General features: G+C 46.9%; 1 protein-coding gene and 1 long non-coding RNA gene across 10 annotated transcripts in view; one reads left to right on the top strand and one right to left on the bottom strand.

Moving 5' to 3' along the window:
- The window catches only part of CUX1 (cut like homeobox 1), a 352,135-nt gene that overhangs the window by 147,915 nt on the left and 183,702 nt on the right, over nucleotides 1-20,518 (bottom strand). For all 9 annotated transcript variants that reach the window (XM_081819440.1, XM_081819443.1, XM_081819442.1 and 6 more), the window contains exon 4: nucleotides 12,885-12,963. In XM_081819440.1, the coding sequence (XP_081675566.1) occupies nucleotides 12,885-12,963 (79 nt within the window). The remainder of the gene's footprint in view (nucleotides 1-12,884; nucleotides 12,964-20,518) is intronic.
- On the top strand, nucleotides 9,422-19,454 carry LOC145721505 (uncharacterized). Its single transcript, XR_014145231.1, has 3 exons — nucleotides 9,422-9,553; nucleotides 18,708-18,853; nucleotides 19,157-19,454. It is a non-coding gene; the product is annotated as an uncharacterized LOC145721505 (long non-coding RNA).

The following is a 20,518-nucleotide window of genomic DNA, read 5'->3' as shown; positions in this document are numbered from 1 at the left end:
CAACTTAAATATAATAACAAAAAATAGGTTAATAGTAAAAGGATAGAAAAAGATATAACATGAAAACATTAATCAAAAGACAGCTCAAGTGCCTAAATTAAAATCAGACAAAGGAAACTTTAGGATATGAAATATTATTAAGGATAAAGAAAATCATTGTATAAACTTTAAAAGAACCAAATCATTGAGGTGCCTGGGTGGCTCAGTTAGTTAAGTGCCTGCCTGTGGCTCAGGTCGTGATCTCAGGGTCATGGGATCAAGCTCTGCATAGGGACCCCCACTCAGCGGGGAGTCTGCTTCTTGCTCTCCTTCTCTTTTCCCCTACTCCCACTTGTGCTGTCTCTGACTCTCAAATAAATAAACAGAATCTTAAAAAAAAAGAACCAAATCACTGACAAACTGTAACAATACTAAAGATATATATTAACCCCCCCAAAAGTTTCAAAAAACATCCATCAAAAACTGAAAGAACTGAAAGGGGGAAAAAATCCACAATAATAAAGATCTCAAAACTATTCTCACTAATAGGAAACTAGCTATAAAAAGGATACAAAAGACCTGAACAACACTATCAACCAACTTGACCTGACTGTCATTTATAGAACACTTCACTGAACAACTACAGAATATGCATTTTCTTCAAGTGCACACAGACACTCATTAGGATAGAACATATACTAGACCATAAAACAAGTCTTGATAAACTTAAAGGAACAGAAATCATATGATGCATTTCCTACAACCACAATGGACTAAATTAATGCATAACTCCCCCACCCCTACTTTAAGAAACTTGAAAAAAAAAAAAAAAGAGTGAATAAAAACCAAAGTAATATAAGTTAGTAAATAATAAGAACAGAGAGTAATAAAACTTAAACCAGAGGGGAAAAAGAGAAAAAGGCAAGCAAAAGCTGGTTCTTAAAAGAATAATCATTAAAACTGACAAGCCTCTAGCCAGAATGATCAAGGAGAAAAAAGAGAATTCATAAATTCTAAGATTGGGAATGACAAAGGAACTATCACTACACATCCTACAGATATTTGGAAAGATAACAAAATATTATGAACAACATTATGCCAATAAACAAAAATTTACATGAAATGGATCACTCCTTGAAAAATTACCAAAACTGACCCAAGAAGAAATAAAAAATCTTGATAGTCTTATAAATGTTAAAGAAGTTAAATTTATAGTGAAAAATTTTGCACCAAAGAAAACCTCAAGCCCAGATGGCTTCACTGGTGAACTAGGGAAGTTTTAGAGAAGAATAATAGCTATCTCACACCAAAATAGATATGGTATAATACAATATTGATATTATAGATATCTTACACCAAATCTTTCAGCAAACAGAGAAAGAGGCAGCACTTCTCAACTCATTTTATAAGACCAGCACTATCTTGATACCAAAACTCAATAAAGATATTAAAAGGGGGAAAGAAACCCCAAACAAGCAAAAAACCACTGTCCTATATTCCTTATGAACTTAAATGTGTAAGTTCTTAATAAAATATTAGCAAACTGATTCCAGCAAATTCTAAAAAGCACAATACATCATACCCAAGTTAAGATTTATCCTAGGAACACAAGGCTGGATTATCACTACACAATCCATCAAATAATTTCACCATATTAAGAGAACAAAGGTGAAAATTGTATGATCATCTCAATAGATGCAGGAAAAAATCTGACAGAATTCAGTACCTATTCATGACAAAAACTTTTGGCAAACTAGGAATAGAAGGACATTTTCTCAACCTCATAAAGAATGTCTATTAAAACCCCACAGCTAACATCGTACTTAATGGTGAAAGACTGAATGCTTTTCCCTAAAGTTGGGACCAATGCAAGACGTCTGCGTTCTCTACTCATATTCACTGTCATACCTGAGGTCCCAGCCCGTACAAAAAAAAAAAAAAAAAAAAGGCAAGAAAAAGCAAGAAAAAGAAATATTTGACATTACAGATTGAAAACAAATGTGGATACAGAAAACTTCAATAACACTATCAAACAATTTGACCTAAATGGTATTTATGAACAATCCATCCAACATCTACAAAGTACACCATCTCTTCAAGAGCACAAGAACATTCAAGATAGAATATCCTAAGGAATCTACCAAAAAACTTTTGAGAACTAATAAGTGAGTTTTAAAAGGCCACAAATACAGTATTATTATATAAAAATTAACTGCATTTGTATATAAAAGCAACAAATGGAAAACAAAGTTATAAAGAAAACACTATTTACTATGGCATCCAAAAACATGACCTACTTGGGGATATGCTGGACAAAATATGTGCCAGGCTTCCATGTTGAAAACTATAAAATATTGCTGAGGGAAATGACAAAAGACTTAAATAAATACCCCATGTTTCAATTGAAAGATTCTATAGTGTTAAATTGTCAATTTACCTCAGATTATCTACAGAGGAAACTTGATTAAAATTCTAGGACACACATTTGTAAAAAGTGACAAGTTAAGTCTACAATTTATATTGAAATTCAACTAGCCAAAAACAATTCTGAAAAAGACGACCAGCGATGCCTAGGTGGCATCTGCCTTCAGCTCAGGTCACAGAGCCCCACATCAGGCTCCTTGCTCAGCGGGGAGCCTGCTTCTCCCTCTGCCTACCGCTCCCCTTGCTTGTGGACTCACGCGTGCTCTCTCCCTCTCTGACAAATAAATAAATAAATAAATAAATAAAATCTTTAAAAAAAAAGAAGGTCAAAGATAAAGGACTTACATTATCTGTTTAAGACTGACTATTAAGCTATAGTAACCAAGACAGTGTGACATTAACATAAGGATCAACACACAGAATAATGAAATAAAATAGATGATCCTTGTATATATATATACACACACACACACGTATACACACATATATATACATATATATAAAGAAGGTCTAGAAAAATCTCACACGCATAACATCCATTAATTTTCAATGAAACTTGACCCTAATCTTAAACCATACATAAAAATTAACTCAAAATGTATTGTAGGCCTAGAGGTAAAAGATAAAAATTATACAACTTCACCCAAAAAACACCTAGGCAATAATTTCTTAGAACATAAAAACCATAAATAATTATAATAACTTGGGCTTTATTAAAATAAAAACTTATCCTTGTATGGGGAGACAACATTTGCAATGCATATATTTGACTGACAATACCAACTGATGGAGAGGACATGGAGCAACCGGAACTCCCACCTTTCTTGCTGGGGGATAAAATGCCACAACTACTTTGAAAAAATAGCTTGGTAGTTTCTTATCAGATAGCTAACCACATGCCTACCCTAGATCGCAGCAATTCTAGTCCTAGGTATGTATGTATGTATTTATTTATAAGACTTTATTTATTTATGAGAGAGAGACAGAGCGAGCATGAACAGGGAGAGGGGCTGAGGGAAAGGGAGCAGACTCCCTTCTGAGCAGGGAGCCCGACTCGGGGCTCGATCCCAGACCCTGGGATCATGACCTGAGCCAAAGGCAGACGCTTAACCGACTGAGCCACCCAGGCGCCCCTAGTCCTAGGTATTTAAAACGTATGTCCACATAATAACTGTTCATGAATGCTTATAGCGGGTAATCACAACAGCCTCATGCTGGAAACAATACAAAGGTCCATCAGCAGGGGGATGGATAAGCACATTATTATATTCCACCTGGTGGAATACCATTCACACTGAAAAGGAAAGGACCATGATACAGATGAACGACATGCACCATGCTGAGGGGAGGAGGTCAGACACATAGGAGAACATGCTAGAGTCTCCATTTATGTGAAACGCCAGAAATGGTGAATCTAATCAAAAGTGATAGAAAACCAATCAGTGGTTGCTGGGGTCTGGGATCACCAGGGAACTTTTGAGGCGATGGAAATGTTCCATATCCTGATTGTGAGGGTGGCTACACTATTAAATTGTACTTAAGATGGGTACGTTTTATTGTGTGCAAATCATGCCTCTATCAAGTTGACTTTAAAATAGGATTTTTTCGTGAGAGCAAGTTTTTTGTACTGCTCATAAAATATAAATTTGAAGTTGCTTTTATTTTTCTTTTTTAATTAATTTTTTTTTTTTAAGATTTTATTTATTTGACACAGAGAGAGAGACAGCAAGAGCAAGAACACAGGCAGGGGGAGTGGGAGAGGGAGAAGCAGGCTTCCGGCGGAGCAGGGAGCCTGATGCAGGGCTCGATCCCAGGACCCTGGGATCATGGCCTGAGCCGAAGGCAGATGCTTAACGACTGAGCCACCCAGGTGCCCCTGAAGTCGCTTTTATTCTTCATCACATCCTTTTAATTCCATTTTCAGCATATGACTTATAATGTATTTAATACATTTCTGTAATTACACATGGCTATCCTTTAAATAAGTAAATACATAAGCATATGCTGGGGGCATGAATTCAAGATTTGGGGTACATGAACAAAAGTAGTTTGGAGACCACTGACGTAGACCCATCCAGATGCCATGCAAAGGACGGATGGGAGAAGGGGGAGATAAGGAGGTGCCCCAGTGGGGCAAGAGGTCATGGTGGCCTGGATGAGGTTGGTGGTGGCATTTGGGAGCATAACACACATCAGAGGGCACTTAGGGAGAGAATGTAGATGCAGAAAAGAAAAAGGCTAAGCAGAGTCTTGGATCTGCCGACATTCAGAGCCCAGTAAGGAGGAGGCAGCCGCGGTGTCGGGGAAGGAGTATAGCACGGGGCGGGTGGGGAGGTCAATAGGCATAAGTGACTCTGAGAGTTTTGCTGTCATGGGGAGCAGAGAGCTGGCCCGTGGCTGGCAGATGTCACCCTCCTCTGACCACCTGTACTTCTCAGTGAGGTACGAGGTGTGCGGAGATCAGGGTGGAAAGAAGGTATGAAACAGAACACGGAGGGGGAAAAGGAGAAGGCTGGGGCCAGTCTGTGCTCTTTAGACTTGAAGCGAACTGACATCCTCCGGTCTTCCTCTCGTTCTGGATTCTCTCGGTCACCATAAAGGAAGCGCAGGCACGCTCTGATAAAACCCAACAGTCTCGGTGAGGGACGCTCTATAAGGAGGAGGATGCCACCGGACTTCATGGAGCGCGGCAGAGGCTGGGAAGTAGGGCTTCCGATTCGCTGGGGCCCAGGTGTGCTGGGGAGGGTGTGGACAGGCTGGTGGTGAGCTGCCTCTCCGGAGACACCACGAGGACTGCAGAGAATGAGCTCGCAAAGAGCAAGCCCACGTCTGTGCAGAGAGCACTGCAGGCAGCAGGGCCGTCCCCCACCATCGGAGGGTGAATGTGCCCCTTGTGAGTGCCATCGCTGTGATGACATCACGGCGCGGCAGACGCTACTTTGCGCTGGGGCACTCTAGGCTAATGTAATCATACGATTACATAATTAACCCAGCTGTCTCATTAAGAAAATCAACTGGAATTCAGGGCATAATTAGTCATACAGCAATTGGCATGCTGATGAGCAACTGATGAAAAGCTGTCTAGATATTAAGTGTGCCAGGACCACCCCGGTTACGGCAAAGGGGGGAAGAGGTGACACACCTCCCCACGCAAGCGAACCCAGGATCCCCAAGTCCCGGCGGGTGAGTTCCTGCACTGGGTCCAGGGACCAGGAAGGAGATCGGCAGGGAGAGCCCAGAGGAGGAGAGGCAACACCCAAAAGTGGCGTCCAGAGCTTAGCCGCCCATCTTGTCACGTTTGCCTTTCTTTAAAATGTAGCTAATTCCTCAGCCAGCAAACCTTCGGTGTGCAAAACACAGAGGCTCATCGGGCCCCAAATTTGCTTGAAGCTGGGCAAGGAGGGTAGAGAAGCTACCTCCCTGTCTGGTTTACAGTGACCCCAGTGCTGGGCAGAGTGTGACTGTCCCTTGGCCTCCAGTCCCCAAGCTGCTTCGGGATCAGCTCTGGCCCAGGGGAGAGATAGGAGGGCATCTGCAACCCACAGCCTTCCTAGCTCGGCCCCGGTTCCTCTTCTGTCCCATCAGGGTGCTGGTTGGTGGCTGATTCTTACGTGTGAATGAAAATGTTTTATGAAGGTAAACTGAAAATGTGCAAAGGGGATCCTGAGGTTACAGAGTTCTCTCTGGAGGGGCCGGGGCACCAGCCTGGCTGCCAACACCAGGAGATCTAGAATACACGGACTGGAGTAGCCCCACAGGATCAGGCTGGAGCGGCCACATCCCTACAGTCTTAAGAAAATGCCACCAAGGAGTGTGTCCTTTACAACCTTGGTACGAGAAGCAAGGGCTGTTTCTAACTAAATCCTCAGATTTCGTTTTTTTTTTTTTTCCAGGAGTCTTGCTATTGGGATCCTTGAGTCAGGGACAGGCAGGGAAGGAGGAAGAACAGACGTAACAATATTTTCCAGTTTTAAGTGATGGTGTGTCCTCACTGGAAACAGGCATGTCGGGCACAAAGGCCCAGATGATTATTGTCTTCTTATGGAGGAGCATTAAAAAGCAGTTCTCAAAAATGATGACGTTCTACTTTATTTCTGGATCCTCAAATGCTAGGCGGCTGGTATATTTACCAGGGCAGGTTTTCCCGAATGCAAATTACAACCTCCCAGAGGGGAGCAGGGGCATTTTCAAGGGAGCAGGGGCATTCTCAAGCAGGTTCTGAAAATGGAGTGGCCTCTCTTCACCTGGCTCTCCTTCAAGACTTCTGCAAACTAACACCTCGACTTACATACACCTGCAGGCCAGTTATTCCACGGAAATAAAGGGAGGGCGGGCGGTCGTGAAACATGGAGTTCTAGCAGTGTTTCATGAGTCAATGAATATTTTATATCACTGGTAATGTGCTTCCTCAGATTTAAATCTTAAAATAAACCCTTCCAGGCACTGCCTTTGTGTTTGAAGGGTTTGTATCTGTAGGACCTAAACCACATCTTAGCAAGGAGTGAAAGATGAATCTCTCTGTTGGGGGGCCGCGGACAGAGGCAAGGCGGCGATGGAAGCTTGCAGAGGGAGGCTCTTCCGATGAATCTATACCCAAAGCAGAGAGGCTCTGTAGCCCCCTGTGCACAGGTGGGAGCTCCACCCCCACTCTCTTTTTCCCCTTTCTAAACTTCAAAAAAAAAAACCACACTGTGACCAAGATGTTTCTGAGACAGAAAGACACAGTTGTGTTTTACACAAATTGGTGTCTCACAAATACTCAACTGACTAGTGCTTCAATTCTGATCTGTAATCCATTAATAAGGGCTATTCAGAAACGAAGATCATGATTATTTTCCTGATTTATGCTCCCCCCCACAATTGTACAGATAAATACATGCTCATTGTAAAAAACAAAAAAATCCGCAAAGTATCAAGAAGCAAGAGCAAGTCACCCACGCAAGGTTAATTCCTGGCAGATTATGCATACCATCATAATTCTGCTCAGAATACAGTAACATTCCAGCTCTGCAAGAGCCTTTTTAAGAGGTCATTCTAGAATATTTCCAGCTATCGGAGAGGATCACACTTTAAGAGCGGGGCCATTTATTTCTCCTTTCAATGCAGTTAGGGATGGAGGCTGCCTGTTTAACTGTGGGGATATTTTCTCAAAGGCTGTATAGTCTCCCACCACGCAAAAAGGAACCACCCAGGGGCTAGCAAGGGCTGGCTCAATCCCATTTGTACCTTAGGTGCTCTAGGGCCTGGCACAAAACGCACCGCCAGAAAGTGCTGGCGGAGGGAATGTGTTATAGGACCTGTTAAACAGCACACCTCGAACCTTTTCTTACACACTCAGGATCACTGCTGTTGACGGATATTCACTGAACGTGGCTCTCACCCACAAATACAGATGCCCATGCAGAAGGACGCTGGCCTCCTGGGGGAACCGGCCGCAGAGGGACTCCCCCTCTGGAGGGGCCTTGACCAGGTGTCCTTACCAAGTCATGTTGTTGGCCGATGACTGTGATGCTCTTGTTCATGGGGCTCATCATCAGCAAGTAGTAAATATAAATCTCAACCAGAGGTACATTAAAATAGAAAAACTTAAATACGTCCAAGTTGAAGCTACCCCTATAGGTTGACCATAAACATTAGGATAAAAAAATCTGTCCGTGATGAAACTGACAGATGAAGCCATCTTGACTAACGTAGTAAAATCCTAACTTATTTATGAATCGAAATGTAAAACCGCTCTCCTACCTCCGTGACATTGACAATAAAGGCAAAGGCCATTTTCAATTAGAACAACGATGAGACAAGATACTAGAAATCAGGAAGACAGGTTAATCCTCCAAACTGTCTGTTGGTCTTGCTTTTAAGATGGATTTATTTATTTTAGAGAGAAAGAGGGTGGGGGGGGGCAGAGGGAGAGAGAATCTCAAGCAGACTCTCCGCTGAGCGTGGAGTCCGATGCTGATCTCACGACCCCAAGATCATGACTTGACCAAAATCAAGAGTCAGACGCTTAACTGACTGAGACACCCAGGCGCCCCTATTGGTCTTCCTTTTAATTAATAAACCAGAGGGAATCATGTAAGTAAGCCCTGAAGGAAGTGACGCTGCTCTCACCGTGTCCTGGCGAGGGCTGTCCCGGGCACCTTCCTCAATCATCTACCCTACCTCCTTCATGCAGCTGAAATCCGTCCATTTCCCTCTAATTTTACTCCCGCCACCCAAAACTGAGTGACCTCAACTCTCCCTCCCCATGTCCCCTTGGGACATCTTTCTAATCTGTTGTCCCAACTGCAGTCAGGATGACTTTTTTTTTTAAGATTTTATTTATTTATTTGACAGAGACAGAGAGAATGAGCATAAGCAGGGGGAGCAGCGGGCAGAGGGAGAGGAAGAAGAAGGCTTCCCGCTGAGCAGGGAGCCCGATGCGGGACTCGATCCCAGGACCCTGGGATCATGACCTGAGCCAAAGGCAGACGCTTAACCGACTGAGCCACCCAGGCACCCCAGGATGACATTTTTATTACACCCATAGGATAGTGTCATTTCCCTGCTTAGAAGCCATCCCTAGTTTTTGTCTGTTAGATGAAGTCCAGAATCCTTCACATAACCTACCAGGCCCCTGCCTGCCTTTGCAGCTAGGTAACCACACGGGTGTGCGCCCCTTACTCGGGCATAACTATTAGCAGTGCCCCCTTGACAGTGTTTTGGTTTAGATGACATCATACTTGGCCCCTCTTGTCACTGCCCAGGGCGGCTGCCTGGGACCCGGCCCAGCCCTTTCTGATCTACACTCTCATGCCCAATGGGCACTCTCCAAAATACTTGTCATACCTACACTTTAATTACCACGTGTGTGATTACTTTTAATGCCCACATTCCCACCACCCTCTGAAGTCCATGAAAACAAGAAGCCATCTGGCTGATTCACTCCCGACTCCACCCCTGGGGCTCAGCATGGTTCTGGGGACCCAGGGAGGGCCAGCTTCTGAGGCGCTTACCAACTAACCCCTGGGAGGGAGGGGTTGCAACAGTGCGAAAAAAGAGAGCGTGCTTTGGCCGAAGTAAGCAGGGTATTTCCGATAAAAAGCATCTTAAAATACTCTCAAAATGGACCACGGAGTGAAGAACAATCTGGTGGCAAATGAAGAAGAAGGTAAATATGGGGGTCTTAACTATTTTATCTGTTTGGGGTGACTCATCAGGACGATTATATATCTAAATGTTTATTCAGTGTCTTTAATACGAAGGCGCCTTGGCGCAGAGAAATACCATTATTTGGGATTTGGGATTTGGAAGATGAACAAGAGGACGGAGCCAGGGCTCCAAAGTTTCTTCTCCCTCCAGAGTGCTCTCCCTGGTGCCAGTGTCAATCTCGGGAGCATGGTCCAATATGAACAATTAAATACTGCACAACCTCAGAAAGCATGCTGAAGAAATAATGTGATCCTTTAATTTATTCATTCAACCAGTATTTATGGAGTTTCTGCTATGGGGCAGGCATTGGGGGAGACACTAGGAAAATGAGGAGGGACAAGACCACATTGCCCGTCTCCCTGCCGGGCCAGAAGGGAAAATAGCGGAGTACTAATAGTTATAACAGAGGCAAACACAGGGTGCTGGGAGTGGGTGTGTGTGTGTGTGTGTCAAGGGCTAAGCAGACCTGGTAGGTTACGCAGGAGTGTCTCAAGTTCATCTGGAGGAGTAAGGTATCAGCTGAGAGGGGGCCTGGCCTGCCTGCAGGTGAAGAATAACCCATTCCTACAAGCATGGAGACTCGATTCCAGATACTGTAGACATGAGGGGAGTGGCCTGAATTACGAAGTGGAGAGCAGAAGCAGGGATGGAGAGAAGCGGATGGAATCAAGAACATTCTGGAGGCAGAATGGCCAGGACGTGGTGACCCCGCGCTGTGGTGTGAGCAGCTGGGTTGAAGGTGGTGCTGCTCGCTGAGAGAGGCAATGCAAGAAGGAGCCGGTCTGCTCCGGACACGCTGGGTGGTTTTGGGGTGCCCATCAGTCATCCCAGTGGGTATGCCCAGGAGCTAGTGGATATGCAAGCTGACAATCGGAGGAGTCAGAACTGAGCCGGGATGGAGCTTTAAGAGCCACTAGTGTGCGCCTTGGCGAGTTCTGCTGCTGAGGACTCCAGGGTGGCTCTGGGATGATGCAACCCCTCGGGGCGTGCAACGTATCATGGCTGCGGTATACCAGGCCCTGCTCCAAGTCCTGGGCACAGAGGGATAAAGCAAAGCTGTCCTCAGGGAGCTTTCATCCCAGTAGGACCACAAGGTGAGAAACAAGGAAAGACACAAAATTTCCGGATTGGGGTGGAGAGGTGGGGAGAGGGGGCGCACCTGGGTAGCTCAGTCTCTGGAACTTGCGACTCTTGGTTTCAGCTTAGGTCATGATCTCAGGGTCATGAGATCAAGCCCCCCGTCAGGTTCCACGCTCAACGTGGAGTCTGCCTGACATTCTTTCTCCCTCTTTGCTCCTCCCCCTGCTAATTCACTCTTTCTCTTTCTTTAAATCTTTATTAAAAAAAAATGTATTGATAGGGGACAGTGGAGGTTGGTTCTGTCAGATTTCTGGGCCAGCCTCCTTAGTTGGTGGGGCTTTGTCTCCACCTCTTCCTGGAGCCAGCTGGTCGGCTCTTCCTGGGTTCCTGGAGCTGGGCCATAGGACACATAGCCGAAATATCCATCCCATTATTCCCGAGAGCTGCCTTGACTTTTCTGACGTAGTTTAAGTTGCTGTTTCTTACAACTAGAACTTAACAGCCCCCCCCGCCAATGTTTCTGGGTTCAGCTGGATTGTGGCCTGAAGCACACGGACAGTTAAGGCATCCTGACACCTCCTAACTGCCTGACTGTCAGTAAATGCAATGCTATTGACCAGGCCCTTCCTGTAAGGCTTAGCCGCAGGATTACTTCATCTGAGCAATAAGCAGACTTCAAAACCCAGGCAGAGTGCTCCAAGGTCCATTTCTGCTTTTCAAGGAACTTAGATTTGTCAGACCACAGCGTTTGTAAGAAAGAAATACCTAGGAGGTAAGTAAAAGTGATCTACGGGGCATGCAGATGTACTTTGATTGACTTTTACTCTAACAGAAAATATCAAACATCATTTGCTCCTACCACCTTAAATTGATACGACAAACTTGAATTCTCCAGCCAAAAATGAGAACTATGAAGAATATCACCAATATGGGAAAAATGCCGATGGTATAATATTAAACGACAAAAGCAGAATATAAATACCTACCCATGTTATGATCAAAATTCTATAAAAATTATAGGTCTATGAATGAAGCCTGCTCAGGCAAAGAGGACTGTTGATTAAAAAACCATCTCTTCTTTTTCTATGGGAAATTAAGATGGAGTATAACTGCAGAAAGAGAAAGCCAGTAACTTGTTAAAGTGACTGCCCGGCCGAGAAACTTCACTAAGGGAAGACCCAGATACAAATGGACTTGAGAGTGTAGGTTATTTAGAAAACAGCAGCCAAAAGACTCTCTGGGTCTTTGGCAAAGACAAAACAAGCCTGCCCCCTTTCAACTAAGTCACCCACACAAAACTGGCAAAAGAAAATGCAAGCAGGCCCACCAAGCTGCCGATTCCTGAGAAAGAGTGCACGTCAGGCATCAAATGATCCAGTTTCTGTGAAGAATCCTCCTCATGAGCCTTGCCCAGGGTGTTTGGGGAGCCCCTAGGTGGATACAAACTCTTACAGTAAATCAGATGGCCAGAATTTGGAACTACGGGCTGGATATGCTCCCAAGACAGCGAAAAGTTAGAAGAAAGAAAACCGTTCTCATCACTAGGCTGTTCCCCTTATTCCATTTCCCAGATGAGAAAGCTGAGGTCCAGAGAAGAAAAGGATGTGACCAAGACCTCACAATAGGCCCTGGCAGGAGAATCTGTATCTCCCTCCTCTATGTCCAAAGTGTCCGGAGTGCTTTCCAACACCCCTCGCTTGGTTTGGCCTCCATTAACTCCCACTCCCAGAGGGGACAGCAGAGCCTAGTGAACCTGAACTGGAACACACGTACAGACAACAAGGAGATCTGTTTCTGCTCTGCTTTGTTAAAAGCCGCTCTAGTAATACCAGTAATGTTCAGAGCATTACTAAGAGCAAGTGAGCAATTCCAATGGCCCGGAAGAACATTCACCGTGTCTGCATGGCACACACATGGGTTCTATTTCTTCCCTCTTTATACCGAAGCTAAAGGTAGCCCCACAGATTTGGGTTTTTGCATTTACAAAGGCATCAAGTGGAAGTTATATGATTAACTTCAGCAAATACACATCTGATTTGCATACCCACCCGAAGTCTGGGTTTTGGAGAATCCATATTCCCAGAATTCCCAGTTTCCTGGGGAGCTGCTGGTATAATTCCCTTAGGGAAGCTGAGAAGAATAAGCCCGAGACCCACCAATGTACCACCACACAACACCGACTGGTGGCCTCTGTAAGTGCATGGGCTTACCTGGAACATCGATCAATCTTTTGTAGACATTCAAGAAGGCTGCCTCAGCTTCTTTGCTTCTTTTACTCAGTGCATCAATCTGAAAAGCAATACAAGAAGGAAAAGAAAAACAAAGAGCTCAAAATTTGTCAAGAGGTAATTGAGAAATCATCACACATCTAGTGAGTTCCCATGGCAAACAGAACTCTGGTTCCTTCCTCTCGGGGTAAATGGCTGAAAACACACAAAAGGGCACCAGTCCACGTGGGCCCTGCTGGTGAGGGTAACGAGGCAGGAGCAGTGCCGTGCAGCCATTTGCAACACTCGGTCCCACGGCCCAGCTGAGAGAACAGTCCCTGTCCTTCCTGTGCAAGCATTTACTAAGAGTTGGCCGTGTGCCAGACAGTGTGTTAGAGGCGGGCGGCAGAGCGAGAGCTCCTAGCCCCAGGAGCCATGGTCCAGTAGGGGAAACAGGTATGCAAACAAGGGATTAAATCCCAGTTGGGAAAGACAGAGCCACGGGGACACCGAGGAAGGGCCACCAAGCAGGCAAGTGGGTGACATTTGAGCAGAGACTGCAAGAGTAGTTCACCAGGTGGGAAGGAGAGGCATTGCCTGAAAGGGGAGGAGCATGTTCAAACACCCGGAGCAACGCTCTTCAATCTGGGGGTTCACAGATCCTGGTGAAGAATTTGATGAAAGCCAAGGACCCTCCTCCTAAAAACACATGCATGCACGGTGATGTGCTCTACTTAAGGACACTCACAGGTCCTCTTGTGTTCTGTCCACGGGATCCAGATTAAGAACCCACGGATGGGGCTGTCACAACACACCAGGGAACATGGGGGTCTGCTGGGCTGGGAACGGGGATGCTTGGCTGATGAGACCAGGCAGGTGAGCAGGGCTCAGGTCACAGGAGGTGACATTCAGGAGTTTTTGCCCCCACACAGTGAGCAATGGTGTAGGGCAGTAGAGATGGAGGAAAAGAGGCCAACTGGGGAGAAGGGGGTCAAACCGAGTTGATAGGCACAGAAGAATGAGGCAAATCGAGGATGGCACCCAGGTTTTCTAGCTTAGGCACCAGGCTAGTGATGGTGGCCAGGATCGGTGTGTCTCGTGGACTCACCCAGCCGGGCTAGTGTAAAGTCTCTTCATCAACAAAAGGGGACACGTGAAACTCCCAAGTATGCCGGACACACATCCAAAGACCCCCTGATTGCTGGATGAACTCGGTACGTATTTTGCTCACATAACACACTTGCTGAGACATCAGATCACTTTTTACACCTGAAGCATGCAAGATGCTACATGCACCAAGCTCATATTGGCTCAGGAAAAGGACACTAAATTACATATTCCTTCTGTCCCCTCACAGAATTATACTCTCTGTCTCCAGTGTTATTAAAGAGGCAAAAGGATGTGGCTTAATTATAGGGTCCCTCGCAGGAGCCAACCAACAATTTGTTCAGGGCCGAAAGAGGCCACCTGATGAAGGATAGGAAGACGCTGCGGAATGGGACCCAAGGGCTGGAGGGGGACAGGTCTCAGGAAATCCAATGCAGAGCTAACCAGCATTTCCAGTTTCTAGCCAGTTGTGCTCCAAAATTCCCATCTGAAGTCAGTTGTTTGGAACTCGGATATATTTTCTTCCCATAAAATAAGACTGTGATTTTTTTTTTTAGGTGCTGAGGAAGTGTTTGGAATAATCCCCAAGGATGACTTAAAAATGACAAGACAGTTCTCTATTTTTACAATAGGGTGGTCCCCCCGCCCCCCGCCCCGAGTATTAGCAACTCAGGCTCATTGTAGAATTAGAGAAATTAAAAAAAAAGAGAGAGAGAGAGGAAAATAAAAATTCTAATTCTGCCACTCTCCAGTAGAAGTCATCCTCTGTCTGGTTTCTAATTCCCTTCAATTTTTTTTTCCTAATTAAAAAAAATATAGAGTTGAATGAAATGTAGTCACATAGGCAAACTTCAGAGACAGGAAGTAGGGTAGTGGTTGTCTGGGGCTGGAGAGGATGGGGGTTTGGAGGAGGATAGCTTAGGGGTGCAGGGTTGCTTTTTGGGGTGACAAGACGTTCTACGGTTGATTGTGTTAATGGTCACACAACTTTGTGACTATACTGAAAATCAATGGGCTACAGACTTTAAATGGGTGAATTATATGGTATGTGAATTATATCACAATAAAGCTGTTAGAAATGTGTGTATCTGAAATTAAGCCACATGTCAAATTTTGGATTGTGCTATCATAATGGGTAAATCTTCTCCAGTATCTATTGCAAAATTTGGAAAACGTCTTAATGGTATTATTTCATCTGCATCTAAACACCCCATATGTAGATGTTTTGAGTAAGAGTGGATTTGGAGTTACCTTCAGATGTCTAGCACACTCCCTATGCTCTGGGTCTTTCTGTTCCCTCTGGAGAGCAACGTGCTCATGGGGAGCGGAGCTTCTGCCCAAGAAACAGGGTAGATGCCTTGGCTACTCAGTTCACGACCCGCGTCGGGAGGGTCCCTGGCTTTCCAGGTATTCCCGACCAAGTGTACAAAGCGTAGCTGCCTCCGTGGTGGACAAAGGATGGGATCTGGAAGGAACCTGTCTCTCCCGCGGGGGTTGTTGATGGGGAGGGGGACATGGGGGTTGGTAATTTACACAGCACTCTTGGGGACTGTTATGGGTTGAACTATGTCCCCTCAAAAGAGGTTGAAATCCTGGTACCCAACACCTATCAATGTGACCTTATTTGCAAATAAGGCCTTTGCAGGTGAGCAAGTTAAGATGAGGTTATTAGAGTGGGTCCTGATCCAATATGACTCTGTCCTTATAAAAAGGGAAACTCTGGACACAGACACAGTCAAACCCCCAGGGAGGAGCCCGTGTGAACACGAAGGCAGAGATTGGGGTGGTACATCTACAAACTCTGAAACACTAACAAACCACTGGAAGCCAGGAGAAAGGCCTAGGACAGATTCTCCCTCACGGCCTCACAGCCTCAGAAGGAACGGATACTGCCCACACCTTGATCTTGGCCTTCTAGTCCCCAGAACCGTGAAATAAATGCGTGTTGTTTACGCGGCTCAGTGTGTGGTACTTGGTTACGGCAGCTCTGACAGGCTAACACAGGGACCGCGGTTCTGGGCCACCTTCCTGCCCATCCCCTTGCCAGAAATGCAGGAGAATTCAAAGCCAGTCCTGAGAGAACAAGGTCAGGCCAATGAGCTTCATTAATTCATGAAGCGATTGGACGACGAGGTTTCTTAAGAGAGGCGATGAGTACTCCACGTGTGGTTGAGTTTCTACTCGTTGAGGTCCCCGGCCCAGCCCCCTTGTGAGACTTCCAAACCTAGAAGGATTTGTAGATTCTGGGGATTCTGAGGCTTTCTATTCTCGTGCACTCTTTTCACGCCCCTATGGTCAGCACCCTCAGCCGAGACCAGGCCTTGGAGTCTGAGCTCTCCCTGTCCCGGCTCCGTGCTTCCTGTGGTGGGCTTCCCTTGGCTATCTCGTGCACCTGCTTCCTTGACCACCCTTTGCTCAAATCCCTGCTGCTGAACACCTACTCACGCTCAAAGAGGAGGGCTCTGAGCTGGGAGGGAGGAAGGGGGGCCCTGGAGCTCAGCTGGCCAGCCTTATCTGTTCAAGGGGGTAACGGCGCCCACCTCCCATGGCTGGGCGGGTAGAGGAGGTCACGGGGGTAAGGCGCTCACGGGAGGGCTGGCTACCTGACAGTGACTTCGTCACCTTCAACAGGGCTTCCTGGGCGTGTCCATGCAGTTAGAGCCCCGGAAGCGGGGCCGTGCCTGTCCACCTTTAGCATTCTGTGACGATACCCTGCACTGTCCACACCAGTCCGCAGCATGTGCTCAGGTGTGTGTGCTGCCTGCCTTTGCAACCATGAGCCAGGGCTCAGCCCGGGGGCCCTGAGAAGCGGTCCGAGGTAAGGTCTTAAGGCGTAGATGGTCGGAAGCAGGATCCGGGGTAGACCCTCTGACTACTTCCTGTGCAAAGATAGCCTGAGGTAGGGAGTCTGCCTCCCATCGCCACCCCCTTAAAGCCATCGTGAGCGAGGGCAAGGACAGAGGTGGCCACACTGGGGCAGAGCTGGGGAAGCTCTGGAGGCCCCGGCCCTGGGGAAAACCTGTTCTGCTCCAGGGATCAGCCTCACCTTCTGCCACGCCCGGTTACTCCCTGTTCCCTGCACACAAGAGCAATTTCCCCGCAGCCTGGAAGGCGCCTCCTTGGAATGTTCCTCTGATCCTTGAGGCTCAGCTGACCCGTCTCCCTGCTGCCTGTCGGACACTCCCATCCCGCCATAGGATTGTCCCGAGGTTCTAGGGCTGCAGATGAGGCTCCCTCAGGAGACCCTGGGTTCCCTGAAAGGCCACGCTATGCTTTCTGTCCCAACTGCCTTTCCTCCCAAATCTCCCAAATAGCCCACAGGAGGTGGTTAATACCTTTCCACTGTGTGCGTGACAATTTGCCTCAATCGATCCAGTTTTACCTGCAGAAGTGAGCCAATGGTTAAGGGATCTGGTTTTAATCCTTTATGAAAATGCTTAATATGTAAAGAGTTCTTTGTTTGGGAAGTATGGTTCCTGTGCTGACGTGATGACAGCCACTTGCTGGAGCCAGCACACTGGAAGCACCTTTTCCCACTGCACGCGCCCCCCCCCGCAGCGAGCTGGGTGTCCCCACCAGCTGGCAGCCGGGCGGCCGCTCTGCAAGTCTCCCGGACCCAACGGTTACTCTCCCAGCAACATCACTGTTACCATGCTGAGTCTGGCTTTTCTGTACTAAGAATTAAAACTGATAGAGAAAGAAGTTTTTATTCTAAATCTGAAACAATCAGGGGGCGCCTGGCTGGCTCACTCGGTGGAGTGTGCGATTCTTGATCTCGGGGTTGTTAAGTTCGAGCCCCATATTAGGTGTAGAGATTGCTTAAAAATAAAATCTTTGTAAGCAAAAAACCCCAAAAAACCCCAAAAAACAAAACCAAACAAACCCCACTTCATAAATTTGCAATAATCAATAGCTGCTTAGAGTAGCATGCACACTCAGAGGCCAGGTTTGGAGACGAGTTCATGGAAGTCCCCAGTGAGACCCCGGAGATGGTGAGGGGGTTGAGCAGCTGCCTGACCCTGCGGACACCGGCAGAACCGCGCTGTGGGGTTCTGGGAGTCCTGTGGAATCTCGAGTTGTCGCTGCCGATCACTGGCCACCTGCACGCCACTGCCACTGCCCAAGACTGGTGGGGGAACAGCACCTTCCGTGCGGGGCTTTCCCGCCCCACTGACGTCACGTGTGACCACATGAGCTGCTTTGGCCAATGCAACGTAAGCGACAGTGCCACGCGCCACACCAGAGCTTAAGATTTAAAGCGATCACATGGTTCGGCCACGGCGCTCCTTTCTTCCGCTGTGAGGCCAGCGTGACCCGTTAGGAGCCACCAATTCTACTGGGATCTCCCAAAGAAGACCACACACGGTCCCAGGGCCGTCACGCTCAGCCCACAGCCAATAAAGATGTCATATGGGCGAGAAGTAATCTTTTGTTGCACGGGCCACTGAGATTTGGGGTTGCTTGTTACAGCTGCACGATCTAGTAAAGCTGTCTGTTACAAGTCCTAGGGTGGTTATATCGCTAAGATAGAACAAAGTAAAAATAAGGAATTGACAACCAATATTGTTCAGGCCGAAGGGAAGATGAGATGATAAAGTAGAAAGGGCACAGGACTTGAAACCAGAAGACTGGATTTACGACAGGGCTCCATCAAGCATTTGGAAATATTAAGCCAGCTACGTACCCTCTGCCTCTTTGAATTTTATTTTCTATGCCTAGGAGGAGGGAATGACCAGAATGTCTGCCTTATGAGCCCTGGAGAATTGAACGAGACCGAGAATCTAACAGTGTGGAGTGATTTTGGTGTTGGTGATAATTACTGACTCCTGACATACTTAGAAGATGAAACATCACACAAATATCACGTAAATTACGTGTCAATTTCTAGAGGGTCAGTTAGAAGAGAATTTACACACTCAAGGCCTCAGGTTTTGTACAAACTGCCACGCTACTTTTAACAGAATTAACTGCTTCCAACAGTCCCATAATCAGCACTCACGGTGGGGGAGAGGGGAGAGGAGGCCGCAACTTTTGAGGGGCATGCTCCTGTCATAGGGTGACATTCCCTGGGAAAGTCCCTCACCCACCTGTAACTCGGAACATTAATGGGTTTGAGGCTTTGGAGGCTGTTACTTGAGTTTTCAATAGGACTCTCCTGTTTTCTGCAGAGGAAGGAAATGTGGGGAGAACGACTACAAGCGTGAACTTGAACTGGACGATGCTTTGTGTAGGACAGAAAAAAGGACAGAACAGTGTGATATTTACAGATGTATAAATCCTCCTTGACCACCAGCCTTGACCACCAATCAATCAAGAAGTCCTAATCGTTTGGCCTCAGAAATCGATTTCAGAATTATAATCTCTCCTTCCTTTGATGCTTTAGCCTTAATTGACATCCTCCCATTGCTTCCAGTGCAGACACTGCAGGCCGGTACCCGGCAGATCTCCGTAACTGTAGTTTCTCCTTGCCACGGAGCGTGATGTGTCCTCCATGGGGGCCCTGGGTCACTTTCCCAGCACCCAGAAAAAACATGGAGCCGCTTTACCCTAATGGCTTCTCCTCACTCCCAGACTACCATCCACACTCCTCGGGCTGAGGTCCCAGAACCCTTCCCCACGTGGCCCTTGATTTACACTAACTTCACCTCCCACCAAATCCCACCACTGACCACGCTTGCCCACACCAAGCCACAGTCCTCCCAACACACCACACCCCTTCATGCCTCCAGGTCTTTATACACTAGTTCCTCTGCCTGGAATGCTCTTCACCCTGGGCATGGGGGAATCCAGCCCTCCTTCATGAGTCAGTCTAGGTGACGCCTCCTGTGTGGTGTCCTCCTGATTTCCCTAGGCACCACTGGTCACTCGGTCCTTCTGCCACCTAAGCTCACTGTAAATCTCTCTCTGCCCACTTCCCCCACCAAGTGATGATGACTCACGTGCGTGAGCTTCCTCTCTCCACCACCCTGTGGTCTATCGCAGGCCAAGGGCAGTGGCACCTTCCACTCTTTACCCCAGCATCTGGGTCCTAACTAATACAGGAGGCTGCCTGGGAACTATCTGTGAGTGAGTGCGGGAAGGTTCCGGGCAGAGAAGGCTGCACGGACTCAGGGACTCCTTGGAACTCACGGCAGGATTCTGCGGCATTGGTTATTTTGCAGAATCGGAGCGGAGATGGCAGTTTCCTGTAATTAAGAGCTTCAAGGAGGCTTTTACTAGCTTCTATTTAGTCCAGTCTAAAAAGTGGGAAGCATGAAAGCCAAGCTCGGGCCTAGTTTAGGGAAGAGCAAACTTCCTCGTCAGAATGAGAGAACCCTGGGGAGGTGGTGGCGGGGGGGCGGGGGGGGAGGGAGCGGCGGCGGCGGTTTGGGTTTGAAGATGAAATAACCAGGTGATGCTGTCTCCAAAATGGAGAAAATAAGACCTCTTCAAGGGCTTTTGGTGAGTATTACGAAGGAATGTGCCTATAACTCGGCTGAGCACCTGGGAGGCCCAGAACACTCCGTAGCTGCTATCATTTGACAATGAAT

The sequence above is a fragment of the Leptonychotes weddellii genome, chromosome 5 (genome assembly GCF_054177405.1).
Source record: "Leptonychotes weddellii isolate Sample4059 chromosome 5, ASM5417740v2, whole genome shotgun sequence".
In the NCBI taxonomy this organism is placed as follows: Eukaryota; Metazoa; Chordata; class Mammalia; order Carnivora; family Phocidae; genus Leptonychotes; species Leptonychotes weddellii.
The sequence above is the reverse complement of the archived record's forward strand: the minus strand, read 5'-3'. Positions and strand labels throughout refer to the sequence as shown.